This window comes from Equus asinus, chromosome 13 (genome assembly GCF_041296235.1).
Source record: "Equus asinus isolate D_3611 breed Donkey chromosome 13, EquAss-T2T_v2, whole genome shotgun sequence".
NCBI lineage: Eukaryota > Metazoa > Chordata > Mammalia > Perissodactyla > Equidae > Equus > Equus asinus.
This window is the reverse complement of record NC_091802.1, coordinates 59,697,704-59,717,049: the sequence shown is the minus strand read 5'-3', so window position 1 is coordinate 59,717,049 and position 19,346 is coordinate 59,697,704. Positions and strand designations below refer to the sequence as shown.

The 19,346-nt window shown below is 49.0% G+C and overlaps 1 protein-coding gene across 16 annotated transcripts in view; it reads right to left on the bottom strand.

The window, feature by feature from the left end:
• The window catches only part of RNF213 (ring finger protein 213), a 116,186-nt gene that overhangs the window by 37,254 nt on the left and 59,586 nt on the right, over nucleotides 1–19,346 (bottom strand). For 12 of the 16 annotated variants that reach the window (XR_006512929.2, XM_070483783.1, XM_044746101.2 and 9 more), the window contains 15 exons: nucleotides 18,187–18,327; nucleotides 17,913–18,077; nucleotides 16,011–17,166; nucleotides 15,289–15,482; nucleotides 14,945–15,100; nucleotides 10,465–14,073; nucleotides 8,751–8,887; nucleotides 8,273–8,368; nucleotides 7,062–7,180; nucleotides 5,912–6,031; nucleotides 5,234–5,361; nucleotides 4,626–4,773; nucleotides 4,225–4,363; nucleotides 1,333–1,524; nucleotides 312–457 (listed from right to left, as the gene is read on the bottom strand). Coding sequence is in view for 15 of the 16 variants with exons in the window: in XM_070483783.1 (XP_070339884.1) it covers nucleotides 312–457; nucleotides 1,333–1,524; nucleotides 4,225–4,363; nucleotides 4,626–4,773; nucleotides 5,234–5,361; nucleotides 5,912–6,031; nucleotides 7,062–7,180; nucleotides 8,273–8,368; nucleotides 8,751–8,887; nucleotides 10,465–14,073; nucleotides 14,945–15,100; nucleotides 15,289–15,482; nucleotides 16,011–17,166; nucleotides 17,913–18,077; nucleotides 18,187–18,327 (6,646 nt within the window). In the remaining variant the exon portion in view is untranslated. The remainder of the gene's footprint in view (nucleotides 1–311; nucleotides 458–1,332; nucleotides 1,525–4,224; nucleotides 4,364–4,625; nucleotides 4,774–5,233; nucleotides 5,362–5,911; nucleotides 6,032–7,061; nucleotides 7,181–8,272; nucleotides 8,369–8,750; nucleotides 8,888–10,464; nucleotides 14,074–14,944; nucleotides 15,101–15,288; nucleotides 15,483–16,010; nucleotides 17,167–17,912; nucleotides 18,078–18,186; nucleotides 18,328–19,346) is intronic. The other 4 variants (XM_044746104.2, XM_070483788.1, XM_070483779.1 and 1 more) reach the window with 3 other exon arrangements.

Here is a 19,346-nt window from a genome sequence, read left to right as displayed (position 1 = left end):
GACAGATGACTTTTCCAAAAGCATTGTGTTATCACTGGTTTTCCTGGAGCGCCAATGGCTAAACTACTTGGCATGTGTGCGACAGCAGAGCAAGGCGCCACGTAGTTCAGGAGGAGCACTGAGGCTCAGTTTGGGCAAAGACATTCCATTCTAGTCGCTAGCAGCTGCTGAGAAAGGCTTGATGGGACATCTCCTGAGCCCTGTGCCCTAGCTGTCCAGAAGCCTCAGAATGGGAATGACTGACTCACGACGGGGTAACAGGCTCTCCTCCTGCCAGAACGTATCCCATTCCACCACGTGCCTGGGCTCACCTTCAGCTCCTGTGATGTACTGAGCCTGGACCCACAGCTCTTCCAGATAGTCTTTGATTCGCCAGCTAAATGGGACGTCATTGTAGAAGCCCTCTGCAAGGTTCATATAGTTCTGCACCATGATGTAGGACACCTCACTTTTAGATCTGCAATAAGGCAAATGAAGACAAAGACCATGTTGCTCAAGAAACAAGACAAGATCCACCGCTGATGCCACTTCCTCTCCATCCTCAAGAACAAGTGTGCTTAAAAGGCTACAAAGACAGCCCACTGGTCTGTTTTATAGCTCAGGGATTCTGTTTATAAAAGAACTCCAGGGCGACCTTATGTAATCTCTTTGCTTCGCAGACAAAACAAAAACAAACCAAGGGAGGGGTCAAGTAGTTGCCCACAGTCTCAGGCAGAAGCAGGTGTTGTGGGGCCTGCACTTACCCTGGCCCTAAACCTACACACAGAGAACATGACTTGTCAGAAGCAAGTCGTTCTCTCATGATCAACGGTGTCTTGTCTTCTAAGTAAGTGTTTCCACTGGAGATTCAGAATTCCGTTTATTCATATATTCTTTTATTAACCTGCACCCCAGAACTGAAGCCCCCTGAAATCCAAATGGGAAGCTTTTGGGTGGCCAGCTGAGCTTGAGTTGCACAAGATCAGGCCTAGGGGTAGGCTGTGTGATTCCCCCCACGGAAGGAAGAACAGGAAAAGTGACACAAATCAAACGGCTCTCCTAAGTACAGCTTCTCTGGTGTACACAGAGCTGACTCTGGTGATTTTAGCTGTAACGAGTGCTCTGGAAACAGCGACTGAAGCCAGAAGAGAATGAAACAAAGATTTCTCAGAACTTCATAAACTCCCATTTGTTGCTGTAATGCCATAACCCTTTAGGCTATGAAAAGAGCGAACTTAAATGTGATCCTAAAATCGATACCCACATTTCGCCAAATACTTGGGAGAGCATATTAAGATTGCTGCTATGTTATGACCTTTTTCCTTTCCCACAAAAAGAAAGTCATCTATTCACCTTGTATCATTTGTCACAAGAGGAATGTTCAGAAGCTTAATGTCACTGAAAATAAACATCCAAAGATCTCTTGCCCAGGATGGAGCATCTGGCCTGGTCAGTAGCTCAAGGTTGCCGTCTCTGTCGATGAAGGATATCATGCTCGCCAGGAGAGGAGTCACCGTGCCCTGGACCCGCTTCCAGAGGGTATGCCTGCAGAGCAGAGGAGAGGCAGACTCCAGTGCCCCGTCAGAGCCACCACAGACCACAGGGGATTCCTGCGTCCTTCTGACAGTCTGCTCCTTGCTGGGCTGTAACAAAACATCTGGTCTCCTAACTCCCACACTAGAGCCATAGCAATAAATGGAAATTTTCACTATTTTTAAGAACCAGAAGAGAGACTCACAAATGCAAATGTCTAGGGGCAGAACTGGAGTAGATCTTAATTCTACATCTAATCAACTATAATTATTTCATTGAAAAGGCCAAGTAGTACATTTGCTTTATTTTGTCATATGACTATTTTCCAGAACAAGTCATCTAGGTTCTATAAAGAAAGAAAACAATGACCAAATTCATTTGTGGAAAAAAAAAAAGTCAGTTGTAGATAGAATATAATAAAGAAGAGACCAAAGTAAATTCATTTCGGAGAGACATCAGCATCATGGCGGTGTGAGTGGTTCCCTTTGTGTCTCCCCTTTAAGTTACAACCAAATGGACAGTCATTAACCAGCAGAGGATTCCTCACACAGAACAGGACGTCTGAGAGATCCACGCAGCTGTGCACTTGCAGGTGGGGGACTGGATCCCCGGAAGGCAGCGGAACCAGGTGAGCAGACCCCTCCCCCTCCCTGGTGCAGCAAGCCACTCGCAGATCCTCACACAAAGGGAATTCCTTTCAAATCAAGTTAAGCAAGAAAGCACGTGTTTATCTAGAACTTAGTTCTTGTTGATAATGGTTTTGCACACTAGATCTGAGATTTTTTATATATAAATAAATTTGATTGCTTATATTAAATACATTATACTTTGCTGCTATAATTTTGTTTATACACAATAATAAACTAGAATTCATTTCAAAATTCTTGCGGTAAAGCATAAGAAATCTACTACTTGGTAATTAACATTGGGGAGAAAAATGCAGGCTCTATTGTGAAAAGAATAAAAAGAAATACCCTACTTTTTTTTTAAAAGATTTTACTTTTTCTTTTTTCTCCCCAAAGCCCCCCAGTACATAGTTGTGTATTTTCAGTTGTGGGTCCTTCCAGTTGTGGCATGTGGGATGCCACCTCAGCGTGGCCTGATGAGCTGTGCCATGTCCACGCCCACGATTCAAATCAGTGAAACCCTGGGCCACCAAAGCTGGAGCGCAAGAACTTAACCACTCAGCCATGGGGCTGGCCCCAGAAATACCCTACTTTTTAAACAATGCAGTGCACAGAAACCTGCAGACAATTCAAAATGTCTATTGAGTAAACAAAGCATGCTAATGATCAAAGAGATCACTTGATTTAAGGAAAAAATGCCCAACTAGAGGAAGCGTGGAAGACCATAGACATGAAAGGAAGTGCTGGCTGCAGGGAGAGAAGGGGAGCTGCACCTGCGCAGGCGTGCTGACTGGGCATCAGAACAACCCTCGTATACAGACTATCCCAGTCGGGACTATTAACCCCGAGAGGGCAAATGGCTTAAGTCCAAAACACAGAGGTAGTGAATGGAGTTAGTCCCTACTGGCCTATGACAGTGGACCCGCAGGCTCTGGGGCTCCGCTTGACCCCTGACACAGGGAGTTACATGAGTGAGTTCTGACTGCTGGACTGAGAGGCTGTTCAGAAACCGCAGGAGGCCGAGTGAGATGAGGCCAGTCCCAATGCCACAGCAAACAGCAGGGCAGGGAAGGTAGGGCTGCCCATCCCGCTCTGAACACCTGGCAAATGTGGGAAGTTCGGGAACTGAAGAGGAGGCTGAAAATACAGACGTTAAGAAATATGTCGAGGTAAGTAGTCAGTAAAATCCATAAGGAGTAACCGAGGGAAAGGAAAATATTTCTAGATTCATATCTGATCTCATAAAATTCCTTATTCAGAAAGCATAATTAGGGAAGAAATTAAGGATAACTGGAGAAAAAAATAGAAGCAGAAAACTTCCCACAGGAATGAATGAGCATCAAGGAGCTCGCACTTTCCACTCGGCTCTGTTGCTCCTCATCTTCCTCCCACTGGCGGCGCGCTGGCAGCACGCCCAAAGCCCACCCGGCAGGCGGGGAAGGTCGGACTGCAAGGGGCCTTATGCAAGAGGTAAACTTTCTTTCAGACATGAGGAGGCTGAGAGCCAGAGGGATGAAGTGACCGGTCTAAGATGACCCTGCCAACTGGGGCACTGAATCTTCCATCTGGCATCTAGAACAGTCAGTCCCTCCTCCTTCCACGAGACAGGTCGTCATGGGTTAGTCCTGAGAAAAGGCCCAAGGTTTTATAGAAAAAGGACCATGGACAGTAAATGAATACTCTGGGGTCTTATGTCTGCAGTTATCAAATAACTTCAAGCAGTAGGTCTAGGAAAATAATTTCCGTTCCCTTCCTGCATATCCCCTTCTTAATAACCTGAAACAGCATCTGTTTCTCTGGTAACAGACATGATGGTCAACATTTATATCCTACAAGAAAAGATGTTCTATTTTTTTTGTTATTTATTATGAAAAAATTTAAACACACACAGAAGAAGAGAAAAGAGATAGCAAACCCCCACGTAACCACCACCCAGACTATCTTATGCTCATTGCAAGAACAAATGACCCCTTTGCTCAGACAAACATTTTGGCCCTCTTTCCTTGGCTGGGGAGAGGGCACGAGCAGGAGCTGCAGGCCAGGCTGCCACAAGGCAGAACGTCCTGGCTTCTTTGGGTCACAGTACCTGAATGTGCCTGCCTCCTGGAGAGCGTCCTGATTCGAAGCTTCCCTCTCTACCCATTCCTTCATATTGTGGAGGTAGTTCTCTTCTTGCTTCTTCAAAAGGACATAGAGGCGCATCTTGGCTACCCGTAAGAAAGCGGCTGTGAAAGAGCAGAAGAGACATGCACTCCACATGTCCTACGGGCGCCAAGCAGTGGGCGCTGCAAGGCTGACCCAGCGCACGGGGAAGGGAAGCCGCCGGCCCCTGGCCAGGCCAAGTCTAGAGCAAAACTGGAGAGGTGTGCATGGATTCCTGCCGGGTCAGGCACTTCCACGCACCATGGAAGGGTGCACGCAGGTGGGGTGATTCTCACTCCTGGGGAGGAGCCATGCCGGGGCACAGGCGGGAGAGGGCAATCATACCTCTGCATCTGTCGTCTTCGTTCAAGAGGCTGAGGAGAATCTCCACCCTCCTCACGCTGCGCTGGGAGCACTCATTCTGGTCTCGGAGCATGCCCACAGCACTCTGTATGCAGCTCCTCAGCAGGCTGGTGGTGTCCAGGACCTGCGTCTGTTGACAGAGACAATCAGGCCTTCCCTTTCTGCCACCTACATGATGGGTAAAAGCCAAGCCACCCACGGGAGCCGAGGTCCACGTGCTGGCGTGCGGGCACACAGGGTGGGGTTCTTGCCGGGCAGAGCTCCTGCGGCGGGCCTGCCTGCCGCTGTCCACCAGCCCTTGCACGACTGCTCTCAGAGCCACTGCAAGGGTGGTCGTGTGCGCGTGGGGACTCAGTCAGCGGTCAAGGAACAGAGTAAACTGACGAGGAGACGTCAGGACAGCCAGTGTCAGACCTCGTCCTGGTAATTCACCTACACCTGCAGTGTGGACGGACAAGAGGTGCGGGCTAACCCCTGAGCGGCTGAGTCTACTCCTCAGACTCCTGGGAGAATAAAGCATAGAGAAGCCACTCATGAGGGGAGCCCAGCAGCACGGGGGGCCCAAAGAACTAGAAAGAACTAGAACTCACATTGCTTCTCTCCAGCTCAGAGGTCTCACTTTCCGTTTCCATTTCCACCTCAGTCACTTCCCCTGATGTTTCAGTCCCTGTTTCCATCGGCTCCTCACACTGGGCTCCGGCACTGTGTTCCATCTCTGCTGCAACAGAAGCAAACGCAATCCTTTACTGTTCGGAAGACGGAACGGGAGCACCGGCAGCACTGTCTGTGGGGTGTGTGATGGGCTCTAACCACCAGGCTTTCCCTGGCACCCAGCTCCAGTGGGGTCCCCAAAGGAGGGGCCACTGGTCACACAGATCTGCCTCTGATTCGTCCACTCAGGGTGGTCCACCAGCGGCAACACCTTACATCCACCCTGGACTCAGATGCTGATACAGGAACCAAGGCAGACAGAGCCTGACGTTTTCATCCCACGGGCACTCACTTCCACAGCCTACGCCTCCACAAAGACCTACTTATTCATGTGCAAATACTGCCTTCTCCTTGGCCTTGGGAAGTAGTAGCTGGTGCCCCATGCCTAGTCGTCAGTCAGCTCAGCAGACTGGCTCCTGCTGAGGGGCAGGTGCCAGGACCCCAAGGTGACGAAAGTACCGTGGCCCTGTTCTCACAGTGCATGTGGCACAGCTCAACCCCCACCCCGGCTGCGCTCCTGCCCTCCTGCGTGCCCACAGACTCTGCTCACGACTTACCCTCAGGCCCACCTTCCGGCCTGAAGAGCTGGCTGATGGCCGCACCCTGCAGCTTAGTCACATCGGAAACCATGAGCGCGGACCTTCGGAGGTCGTCGATGTGCACGGACTGCCACAGCCCTGTGGGGAGCAAGCCACCAGAATCCGCTCATGGCTTCCCGGTCTCCCTGTTAGTCACAGCAGGGATACACCCCACGTCCTGACATGTAAATACACTGTTGCTGAAGGAATGATTGTCCCCTAAAGTCGAAACCTTTGAATATATGCAGAAACCACGGGACTCATGCCATACATGTCAACAACTCCAACACAAACATCAGTGTTCAGAACTGAAATGACTGACTTGAGAAGGATATCTAAAGAAGGTCTGTGATTCTTTTTTTTTTTGCTGAGGAAGATTGGTCCTGAGCTAACATCTGTTGCCAATCTTCCTCTTTTTGCTTGAGGAAGATTCACCCTGAGCTAATATCTGTGCCAATTTTCCTCTATTTTGTATGTGGGCCACTGCCACAGCATGGCCACCAACAAGTGGTGTAGGTCCACGCCCAGGAACCAAACCTGGGCCACCAAAACAGAGTGTGCCAAACTTAACCACTAGGCCATAGGGCCGGCCCCTGTGACTCGTACATTTTTGTTACTATACTTGTTTTATCATAATTAGTAAAGGGGACAGTGGCAGGACTGGCCTCCCATTATCTATGAAATTATTAAAAGAAACTTATTTGCCATTTTTAGAATACCAATTTTCTTACATAATAAATATTTGGTGACCCATTCGTCAGGAATAAAAGAGAGAGAGAGCAATTTAAGATAGCAATCCCCTACTGCCAGAAATAGACATAAAGTACCAGTGCCTTCACAATCACATTAGTCTGGAATATCATACCTGCATTATCCATAATAAAAAGAGAGAAACCAGAGAGACTGATCAAGTGTTTATCTACAAGTTATTAAAGGAAATGCTATATGTTGCAGTGGCAAGTCCAAAGATAAGTGCTTTTGGCAGCAACCATTGGTAAGAAATCTAACTGCATTAGATTGTTGAGACTGACATGAATGTTTTAATTTCAGGCTTGTACACCATAGGGCCAAATTAGAAGTAACTCAAACATTATTTAAACAAACATACTCACTAATATCGTGGTCCTACCTCCATGGAATCCAACATAGGATGTTCCACTTCCCATCCGGGACAGTTTCGTGATGAAATAGACTAAGATACAGCCCTCATTTCCTTCTATCTTGTTGATTTCATTCATAGCAGAATACCTATTTTAAAAACAAACAAGCAAAGACAAAACACATAAAAACAAAATCAAAGTTGTGAAATGCTTGAAGGGTGTCGTAGGAGCTGTCACGTTCAACCTCATGTTTTTCTAGCTTAAATAAATTTCACACCCTCGTGCTCATTATCTTCTCTTATGAGAAAATGAGAGCAAGTTCTCTCTTAGCAGGCTCATCTTCCTCCCCAGGCCCGTGCCCCTCTGCTTTGAAGAGGCCTTCTTTATCTGTCAGGAACCTTATCTTGCAATACTCGATGGGCTGCGCTGGTGCTACTAAGAGGGAGGCTGGTACTTTCCATTTCAAGAAACAGAATTCTGTGAACAGACAACCACGAGATGAAATATGGCTTCCAATGCTTCAAAAGGCCCAGAAATCACCTTCATTTTAACATTAAGTAATAGGGGAACATAGTTAATTCTAAAGTATCAGATTTCCACCACAAACACTATAAAAATGTCCAACGAATACAAATGAAAGCTTTTACATACTGTTACTGCCCTTGAACTTACAGTAAATTCAAATCGTGTAATTTAAAATTAATAATTACCAAAACATGTCTGCAAACATATGTTTCAAGCATACTCTTTATTATCCTCCTAATATTTTATTATTTATATTTCTTGCATTTTACCATTTTTGTATTGTCATTAATCTCTTCTCTCTCTGTTTCTCTTTCTTCATTTTCTCTAGCCCACATTTGGGGGAATTAAAAGGGAAAATCAGGGGCTGGCCCCGTGGCCGAGTGGTTGAGTTCGCGCGCTCCGCTGCAGGCGGCCCAGTGTTTCGTTGGTTCGAATCCTGGGCACGGATACGGCACTGCTCATCAAACCACGCTGAGGCAGCAGCCCCCATGCCACAACTAGAAGGACCCACAACGAAGAATATACAACTATGTACTAGGGGGCTTTGGGGAGAAAAAGGAAAAAAATAAAATCTTTTAAAAAAAAGGGAAAATCAATTTTATTTTGATTTCTATGTTTCTTCTGATACTATACTGTTTTCAGGGAAGAAATTCTTTAGCAAAAAATAAATTTTGCTTTTCCTATGTGGTTTCTGAGAAAAATAACAAAAACATACTTAGCTGAGGCGATGAGCTGAGCGCTATGAACTCCATCTTCAAAATCTGTTTGAATAATGAGGATTTTACATTTGGCTTTGTTTTTTAAGCAGTTTCTGAAAGAAAAAGGAAATGGTCCAAGTGAGTTCTCTGTCCTAAAAAATGGGTGGTAAAATTCCCCAAAGTGATATGGAAACGTAAAGGTTCATGGAAACAGCTATTCAGGTGGGCTCTCCTCTGCAAGGTGAGTAGACAAACCAGTAGAAAGAGATGAATAAACGTCTCCCGATGAGCCCCAGGACGCTGGTTTTAGAGAAGGACGTTCACGCAGAAGATAAGGATGAGATGGAGGGTTTAACAACTACCCTGTTCAGAGTCACATGTCCTCCATGTTCACTGTCCAGTGCTGGGGACACCAGTGGTTATTACAGCCACAGGTGAAATGCAAGGTGGTCAGGGCTGAGGACGGAGGGGGCGGGCTGCAGACGGGGAGCTCACCGGACTTCCTTGAGGAAGGAGTACTCGGTGTCAAACTGCTGCAGTGACAGGATTGTGGGTTTCAGAGCTCTGCCCTCCACTTCTGACTCTAGAATTTCGCAGTCATGACTGGTTAGCAGTCTGGAGAAAGTGGTGATCTGCAAAGTCAGGAAAGGCAAATTATTTGCTAGAATTCAAGGAAAGGTTGCACGTCTGCTAGGTTTAAATCCTAGAACTATGAGGCTATTTAGCAAATGCCTTCTATGGGCTCAGCATTGTGCAGTTGTACACAGATGGAAAAGAATCCCAACCCAGGAGTTTTTAAAAAGAAGGCAGCGCTGAGGAAAACAGAACCCACGGGATCAAAAGGTATTGGGGAGAAGACGCCCCCTGTCCCTAAGATGCTTTCGAGTCTCCTTGCTGGACTAGCGTCTCTTCCTGCTCTAGTCCCAACTGGAAATTCTGACTAGGCCTCAGGGCTCAGCACAAATGTCATTTCTTCCTCGCAATCTTGCTTCATGCTTTCAGGTGGAATTAGCCATTAACTCCCCCCTTCCTTCCCACAGCTGTTATCAATTCTCCACCACTGGATGGCACCGCACAGCATAACCAAAACACTCCTTAAGGGCGTGCTGATGTCGCAGTGCCCAAATCCCTATCTCCAGGTTGGCCAACCACTGAGCATCTGACTCCTATATCCAACAGCATGGTAGACATGTCTGCCCCGAATGCAATTTGCCATTGCCTCCCCAAAACTTGTTGCTCGTCACTGGACTGTGATTAACCAAACCTCCAGCCATCTGAAGAAGAACCGAGGGAGTCACTCCTCCATCTCACAGCCTCTATGCGGAATCAGTCATTAGCTCTGCCAATTTACATCCTAACTATTTCTCAATTCCACCCATCCATCTGCTCCTCTACTTTGACTGAACTGATATAGCAGTCTTCCTACTGATATATCTTTTCTATGATAGTCTTTTAGCAGATCTTTTTCCCCGATTTCCCAGGCAGTGGGACGAGTCTCAACACACATCCCTCCATCACTCCCCTCTGTACAGAAGAGACCACGCTCCTAGTGCCGCCGACAAGGCCCTCCACGAAGCCTCTCCCACTCTATCTCACCCTGTCTCTAGGCACTCATGGGCTTGAACTTTAACTCCATCAATGATCAGCCCCTGGTTTCCTGCACAGACTGTTGTTTCACACCTCAACAACTTTGGTCAAGTAGGGCCCTCTGCTTATAACACTTTCCCCACCATCCTCCACAATAGCTTGAGGATAACCTCTTAAAGACGTCATCTCACCCATCCTGATCTGCGCTGTTCCTCTTTGCCTCTGTGGGCGGCATCATTGCATGATACCAACGGCACCCATTTGTGGGTCTGTCTTTGCACCTTACACTGTGTGCTGACCAAAGACAAGAACTGTGACACTCATTTTTGTATCCCCAGCACCCTTAGGCAGTACTCAGATGTGGTACTTCATCTGTCGAAGTGAATGTGGTATATAGTGCTACTATCAGCACAGCACTGCACAGAAACAGGCACTCACATCTGGTTCAACCGAACTTTTATAAACGGGTCTCCTCACACTTAACATAGAGAGGAACCAAAAGTCTCAACATATCCTTTTACGCTTCCTATACACTGACTTGGAAAGAATCTTGAACTGTTGACGCTAGGGATTCAAGGACCCTGAGGTGAAAGAGGACAAGGGTAGAACGGGAGATAGTCACCTCTGTGAAGACGGCATGGCGTCCCGGATCCATCGTGTGAAGGTGAGCCTCAAGGAAGTCTGCAAAGGAGTTATGCTGCTGCTTGGCATAGTATTCTTGTGACAGAGAGAGTGCAGTGGACCAGCCCAGCGAGGAAGCCCTCAGCCGGATCACGGCGTCAGGCGTGGCACAGTTCAGCAGTGTCAGTTTGGCCTCGTCAGATACCTTCCGGTAGAATTCATTAGTCGGGGCCCTGTGACCCAGCCTCTCTATGACCTGGAGCACCACAGAGGCACAAGTGTCTGAGTGGTAGCCGATGAAGACGTCAGAAGGGCTGTATTGGTGTCTGGCTAGAAACGGGTCTGTTTTCATATCTATAAATTTTTCCACCCAGACCTTGAGATCTTCCACAATATTCTTCTGCCACTTCTCCAAAACGGTGTTGATATCCAGATAGTGCTTCTCCAGCCGGTTAATAAGTGGGATGGGAAAATGTCTGTAGACGACGTCCTTCTCTTCAATGACTATCAAGCGGAAGTCCGGGTGAACCCGACATTTGACCCGATGGGTGCCCAGGCCCAGGTCCACGTACTTCTGGCCCCCGAGGTAGACGTAGTACTGATTGAGTGCGTCGTACAGGCTCTCGTAGAGGTTCTGCAGGTTGAGCAGCATCACCATCTTGCCGGTCTCCATGCAGATTTTCACGCGGTTGATATTTCTGCAGATCTGAGTGTACTCTTGATCCTTGGGGAAACTGGAACCAAAAATAATCTCTGGCTGCTGGTCCTGGCTGAAGAACGTCTGCTGCAGGATCTGCAGGGCCACGTAGTTTCTGGTCAGCACCAGTAAATACCGGGACTCGGTGTCATCCAGCTCTCTGCCCGGCACCTTCGGAAGATCACCGTACATGTTTTGCTTGATCAGCTCCATGGTGCTGACTTCTTTTGAGCACTTTGCCTCAGGTAAATTGGCTGTAAAAATGTCCACAGCATGGATGTCATCTTTGCCACTGAAGTTCCGAAGGACGGCCTGTGCGATATCTTGTGGGGAAGGCTTTTTGTTAGAACGTTTGGCAGCAGCAAAGACCATTTTGATGAGGCTGTAGTAGTCACGGAGCCCAAAGAACTCCTTGTCTTGGTTCTGACACACTGTTTCATAGGCTTTGGCAAAGGACTCAAAGTATCCTTGGATTCTTTCTCGAACGAGGGGCTCTGAAGAGCAAATTCCCTTGGCGCTCTCTATGAGCTCTTTCTTGTTGGGGCTGCCACGTGACACAAAAATACCCCGGTTCATCTTGGCAGGGTCCAGGGCCCAGTTGGAAATGCCTATGAAGCCAACTTTTTTGTGGGGGGCAGGATCGTCTTCAATGCACCCATCTTCCAGCAGTGGATGCAGAGCCTTCAGGGGCATTTTGGGCGAGTCTTCCGCCAGCCCCACCTCATCCAGCACCACCACGGAGACGTACTGCTGCAGGTCCTTCCCCTGCTGGAAGCGAGCACACTGCTTAAAGGTGCCTATGATGCCTTGTGGGGTGGAATGTGGGCTGCACTGGAAGGACACCAGGTGGACCTGCTTCAGGCTCCGGAAGAGGTCTGAGGGAGCAGCCTGGCCTTGCATGGCATCTGCCACAATGGTCTTGGCGAGAGATTTGGAGCTGCCGGGCTTCCCCACCAGGAAGAGAGGAATCTTAAGCTCAATGCAGATAACCATCATGAAGACATTCTCCTTCAAAGCCAAGTTCTTGGCGATGGTTTTCCTCAGAGACACACCATTCAGAAAAAGATCCTGTGTTCGCGTTATCTCGTCCAGAATAACCTTGCTGTCATTATATGGTTCTGGAAAGGACCTGGAAATGGCTCTCCGATACAATTCCTTCTCTTCTAAAGAGGCGTGATAGCATACCCCGATGGCCAGCACCAGGGACCAGAGCACAGGATCTCTCTCAAAGTCGTTTCTGCTGACATTGGATTCGCAGAGAAGGGAATCCAGCTTTGACAAGAGCATCTCACTGTGGTCATAAAACCATCTGAAAACTCTGACGCAGCGCTCCACATCCCGGAGGCTCACAAAACTGCACTCATTGTTTCTTTTCCTCATGAAACCCTGAGAGGCAGAGAGCACTTCTGCAATCACACGCGTCTCGTTTGGACCCACTGCAGTGGAGTCCACCAGTCTCTGGACAATTTGCTGGATGTAGAGCTTTTCTGCGGTGTCATTCAGCTGTCCAAAATCCCACACCAGAGGAATCAGGCTCGGTGGCAGAGCGTGGACTCGGTATACCAACTGCCTCAGGGGAATGGAGCCAAGCCTGTCTGCCGTCTCCTCTGCACTAACCCTGTAGCCCAAACCAGCTGACTCCAGGCGGGAGATCATCTCCTGGGTGTGCTTCCGGTAAGGGTTGCAGGCTGCTATGATATGCAAACCAGAGTCCTTAGCCAGGGGCTCGCCGCCCACAGTACGATCACAGAGGACTTCTTTGATACAGCTTATAGCTTCTGTTGTGTTGGCTTCATCGAAGAACAAGATAGTATCCAACTGATGTTGGTCCTTATTGAGGAGGGCAAGTTGTTCCGCCTCCCTGACTTTGGAGTAGATCATGTCTGCCGTTGTTCCCCCATGGACCTTGACCAACTTCAAGGTTTCAGCATCAGCACCCCCACGCCGCAGGTCGCTAAGGAATTTAATGAGTCTGGTTTTCCCACAGCCAGTTTCTCCCATGATGATAACAGGGATCCCGCACCGGAACCGCATCTCAATGGCAAGGATCTTAAGCATATTGTCTGTTGTAAGTTCGTATGTTTCATCAGGGTCAATGGGCCACTGGATCCCTAATGCCAGGCAGAGTTTTTCAAGTTTCTCATGTCTGGGCAGCACATCAAAGTCAACATTGAAGGGCACCCTCTGAAGCAACAGCCCCCGGTACAGTCCCATTGCCATGACGTCCTTCTTGATCACCTTCCTACTCAGGCGATCGACGGCGTCCACACTGCCATTCTGGTTGTCCTGGAAGTGGAAACCTATGAATGTCATGGACGTGTGATCACTGTTGAAGAACACGTATGGGTGGGGCTCTGATTCCCACTTCTTTCGGAGAGAAAAAGGGGCTAGATCTTCTTCCTTGACCCCCTCCATGGTGACCATGTGCTTCCCTGGGCTTTGGTCCGATGTGTGAAGTGTTGGTGTGGCAAAATCTCTTGCCATGAAGATCATGAAGGTAACCACAAACTTCTTGAAGCCCCTCAGTGTGTCTCCAGTGACACTCAGATCACAGAAGAGAGACGCCTCACAATCTCTGAGCTGATAATTCAGGAACCGGGCGAAGTTCCGGAGCTCTGCCCAGGACGGGTCGATCACGCCACAGTAAAACAGGAGGTGCTGGATGCACTCCTCAGGGGTGCCTTCAATGCAGCCTTCTTGGTATTGGAACGTGTCAAGGTTTTGTTTCTGATGGAACCGTTTTAAATATTGGTAAGGTCTCTGGAAAGTTTCGCTGCAGAACTCCCTATGGTCCATTCCCGGCTCTCTGTAGCTCCGCTCAGGATTCAGCTCCATGCCTATCACTTCCTTGGGAGGCAGGCAGGTGACTTTTGGGAAGATGTCAAGAAACTTGATCTGAGGGGCACGTGTGTTCTGGAAAGGAGAGACATGAATAAAATGGTCACAAGTGAATTTCCTAAAAAAACGCTTTTTCATTTCAACCCTCCACATGGTCTACAACGGATGGACTGTTAGGAAAAATCACCTTTCATAAAGTGATTTCTATAGACTCCTTTTTGCATAGGTTGTCGTCTTTGGTACATTCAGGCATGATGGGAGCCGTATCCTCAGCTGGGAAGTCCTTTCCTACCCAGCGTCCCAAAACTGAATCTGCATTACGCATGTGCGTGTGTGAGCACAAAACTAACTTTTGTTAAGAAATTTATCTGACGAGGGGCCAGCCGGGTGGCGCAGCGGTTAAGCGCGCATGTTCCGCTTCAGCGGCCTGGGGTTCGCCGGTTTGGATCCCAGGTGTGGACATGGCACCGTTTGGCAAGCCATGTTGTGGTAGGCATCCCAGATAAAAAAAAAGTAAAGGAAGATGGGCATGGATGTTAGCTCAGGGCCAGTCTCCCTTGGCAAAAAGAGGATTGGCAGCAGATGTTAGCTCAGGGCTAATCTTCCTCAAAAAAAAAAAAGAAATTTATCTGATGAAAGTCTCCTTCCCATCTTGGCTGGCATTAAGAGAGATGAGATTCTCTCACTAGATGAATTTACTGCATCAGAGCACAGCTGGAACTAACCCAGACATCCAGCAGCAATCCCTGACCGAACAAAACAGATGTAAGACATTGCTAATTAGGAAAAGAGCATTTTTATTGCAGACGTTAAAAAGACAAGCTTGAAGACTGATGTGTCTTTACAGACACTGCACTCAGATGCTTTTTGAAGGCAAAAGTGGGGAATCGCGAGGCCCCATCACAGCCCCTACCCCACAGTCCTGCGGAACACCCGCGATACACACCAGTTTCGAAGGCCTCTTTGGCGGTGCTGGATTCCCTTCCAAGACTTCAACGACATACAAATGGCACGGGTTCCGACGCCACATTTTCCCATTGATATCCATTAAGTACTGTAGGATGAGGAGTTTGAAAAGAAACACCCAAACTCCAGTCTGCACCTAAAGCCAGAAATGCTTGGTTTGTAAAGACTTACAGGGCAATCTGTCCTCTCAACCCTAGGTCCTCTTCTTATGTTCTTTGATACAATGACACTGAGCGTCAATACACGTAGGAAGAAGAAATTCTTTATACGGGGGAGGAGGCAGGGCAGGATGCGGCCACTCATCTGGAACCCCGGGGCACTTACAGAAGAGGTCACATCGAAGTGGAATATCATGGGTCTCGTCCAATACTGGGCGTCCAGGAAAGGCAAGAGGGAGCCCAGGACTTGATTCTCGTCCACCTGAGGGTCGATCAATCGAATGACCTTTAGAGGCACTTTTTTTCCAAGAAACTTCATTTTCAGTTTGTCATGCAACCTCTTCACATAGAGAGACTTTCCTGTAACGTTAAAATATGGAAATTAGGTGTCAGGGCTGTGGACAAAGAGTAAGAGAATCCAGAAAGATTCACTTCCAGTCACCTCTGTAAAAATTCAGAACTGATACAACCCTCGGATACAGAGGGCTGGCTAAGGGACGTGAGCATCTGAAGATTTTGGTATCCACAGGGGTCCTGGAACCAATCCCCAGGATACTGAGGGCTGACTCTGTACCTCCTCCTGCTTCACAACCCACATCCACCCTGGAGTGGCCAAGGTGGTTACAAAGGCAGAGGAAACTGCAGAGAAGCCTGCACAGAAGGGGATGGCTTGGCTCCCAGGAATCGCCTGAGCTGAAACCAGGTGAGAAAGGGCGTCCCGTTCCAGGACGAGGCCTGATTTACAACTTCGGGTGAGTCAAACCACCCTGGGACTCAGTTTCCCAACTTGCAGAAGGGCTTCATCTGAGTCACCCCTGTGGGGCAGAGAAGGGCCATCAGGTGGCCCTGGGACATGTGGGACCCATCCATCCCAGCAGATATCATTACCAACACCCGCTCTCTCCGAGGCCACGATCCCAACACACATCCGGTCCCTGAACACGGCGGCCGCCGACGGGATCTGCTCTGGGACCCGGTAATGACGTGCCAGGTAGGCCTGGATGGCCTCCAGGGGCGCCTGGGGAGTGAAGAGGACTTTGTGCTGGCTGAAGGCCGAGGGGAGGTAGCAGTGCTCCCGCTCGCAGTCACAGACCATCACGAGCTGGTAGTCCTCCCGGGGGCGCTGCGTGCGCAGGCTCTGGAAGAGCACCTCCGCCTGGCAGGCCACATCGTAGCTCAACTGGTCTGCGTACAGCAGGCTGTACACCCTGTGCCCCCAGGAGCCCAGGGTCAGGCAGCGGCGCAGGAGCAGCGCCACCTCCTCAAACGTGGTTTCCGGGGTGCAGAGCAGCACCTCGTCATAGCTGGGCAGGGGCTGGCTTGGGGTCTGCATGTAGATGGCCAGGGCGGCCGGCAGCACCTCAGAGTGGCCACAGACGACAAGGTTGGGCTGGCCGACCTGCAGGCCTTTTGGGAGCTGCCGCTCCACGGGAGGCCCACCCATCCTCGCTAGGTGGGCCAGACAGTGGCCAAGGGCCTCCAGGTCCAGGCAGTGAGGCAGGAAGACACTCATGCATGTCATCGACTGTTCCATGATGACCCTCAGCTTGTCCAGCAGGCCCAACTTAGAGGAGAGCGTCAATCGCAATTCTTCAATCACCGCGCTCCCCTGGTGACTGGTGGCCCTGCCATCGGGCCCGCTGCAGGCCCGGAGGATGTCCCTTGGGCTGCAGTTGCTTTTGATGAAGGACAGCATGGTGAGGGTGGCATCCCTGGGCTTCTCTCTCTTGAGCTCTGTGCTCAGGTGAACCAGCTGCTCGTCCGTGTAGTAGTTGAGGTAGAAGTGCTCAGCTCGCTTCTGCGCCACGAACCCCTTCCAGCAATCCAGGAAGCGCTCCATCTGCCTGCAGAGGGCCTCCAGCAGCTCGGCCACCGGCCCGCGGCCCATCAGCTGGCTCACCAGCCCCAGGCGGAAGTCCATCCGGATGGACACGCCCTTCCGGGGGGCGCAGTACACCTCAGCCACCCAAGCCCTGAACAGCATGTTTCCAGCAGAGTAAAGGTTTATAAAGGACTGGACGAGCCTCTGCACGTTGGAGAACACCTGTTGTAAATGGAACGAGAAGGCAGAAATCACAGAGCTGTATCAGGGAGGCGACACATTGGCCTAGAATAACAGACAGAGCTATAGTTTGAAGGACTGGAGTTCATGTCTTCCCACGGCTCACTGTGACCTCAAACACTTGAGACTGATCACAGCAGCCCTTCCTCCCTCATTTACATAACTGGCCTCAGAAGAGGACTCTCTTTAGGAAGGAGTAAGTTGTAAAGATAAAGGATATCATTTATAAAGCACGAATGAACTTTAAAGAAAAAACCCATGATAAAATTGAGAGACTGTTACACTAACCAACAAGCCTTTATCAATGTGGTTACTTTTGATTTTGATGAAGGATGCCCATCTAAATCTTTAAATATTTTTGAATTCTTGCTAATTTACAGAATAAGTGAAGCAATTTAAGTTTCTTTCTAAGAACGATCCATTGGGTTTTCTCCTCTTCAGTGTAGTAGATTAACTGACAAATCGGTCTATGGATCTCAGGAAGCAACTACTGACCAAAGGGGCTGTCATACTTCAGACCTGTCTCGGGGTCATGAATTTGGATTACAGGCAAATGTGGAGGACAGCCGCTGGCTCCACTCTCCATGGATGTAAAAGTCAAGCGATTCCTATCAATTAAATCCAAACCCAAACCTTGTTAGGTTCTCAGTCAGCTTGGCTATGAGGGGCCTCAGCCCAAACAGATGAGGTTATACCTGCTTCGCTCCAACCTAAAGACAACTCCTCACCTCAGAAAACAGCTCTACTTCAGTGTTTTTGTGATCTTTCTTGCCAGACATCAGCATCAATTTGTTCAAAAGCTCCTTCAGCTCTTCTAAAGAGTAGTCTCGCAGGTCCTGATGGTCCCCATGGCTCTCAGGGAGGATTAAACGCAGAACCGTGTCTGGGGAAATCTGCAGCATAGTACACATTTAGGAGTTGCTTTTCTGGAGGCAGAAACCCCCCCGTTTACAGCAGCCCGTAAACGCACTTCCAGCTGGCCTGGGATGTGTGGTGGCTCACCTTCTGGCCATCTCTGGGTGCCTCGATCACATAGATGCCTCTGCTGTTGATTGCTGTTGCCAGCGACAAGGATGAGAGTTCGACAGACCCGTGACTTTCCCTCACTGTTTGCAGCCACTCCAAGTTCCTGGCAGAGTCACGCTGTTGAGACAGGAGGAGAGAAAATGGGCACTAGTCTGAGCGATCATCTTTCTCTTCCTCCTGCATTTTCCTCCCACTTGCGCCTTCGAGGAGTGAACCCCCCCTCCCCTTCTCCGGCTCAGTGCACAGTCACCCCGCAGGGCAGGACTTCCTGACCCACTGCCCACGACTCCTGTGTGGTTGGGCCTGTCCCTCTCAGCAAACTGGTCACCCGGTGCTGCTGTTCCGTAAAGGGCTGTCTGCCCGCATCCCCACCAGCGCCTGGTGCCTGGCTAGCACGTGGAGGACCCGGCTTATATTTATGGATACATGGATCAGGGTAGAAAGGCACAAACCCCGCTCTCCTTGGGAAAGCCTCATTCTGCCGGGCCCCCAGCTTCAGGGGAGGTGCTGGATATAACAGGGCTGTGCAGCCTTATGTTCTAAGTGTCCTTTTGGGGTCCCCAAGTCCAGTCAGAAGAATTAAGGAAAAATCTGCAACAAAGGCTTTTTGTTTGGACGTGAGCTTCCAGCAGAAAAAAAATGAGAGAACAGCTCTATCTGCTCGTTCCATTTCTTTTCCTCCCTCACCCCTCACGGAGCTCCAGCCACCCTGACAATCTCTCTGCTCGTTAAGCAAGTGACCTGGTACCGGTCTGCCCGGTCCCTGGCGCACATGGTTCACTTAAACTGAAATGTAAATTTTTTCTGATAAAAAATTAATCCATACCAATTGTGGAAAATACCAAAAAGTATACAGAATTAGGTAACAATTACCACCACTGAGAGAAAACTCCTGGTAACATTTTAATATATTTTGTTTGTCTTTTTTCCAATACATTTTGCATAGCAGAAATTGCTCTTATTTACACACAACTTTGTATCCCACTTTCTAACATGACAAGATAGAGACAGCCTTTCCATATGTGAAGGAAAAATGCTTCGAAACATCATTTTCAAGGGCTGCGTAAAACCTACCACATGAGTGTGTGATGATGCCAGCAGGCCCCAGTGCTGCTAAGCAAGGCTCTAGGAAACCT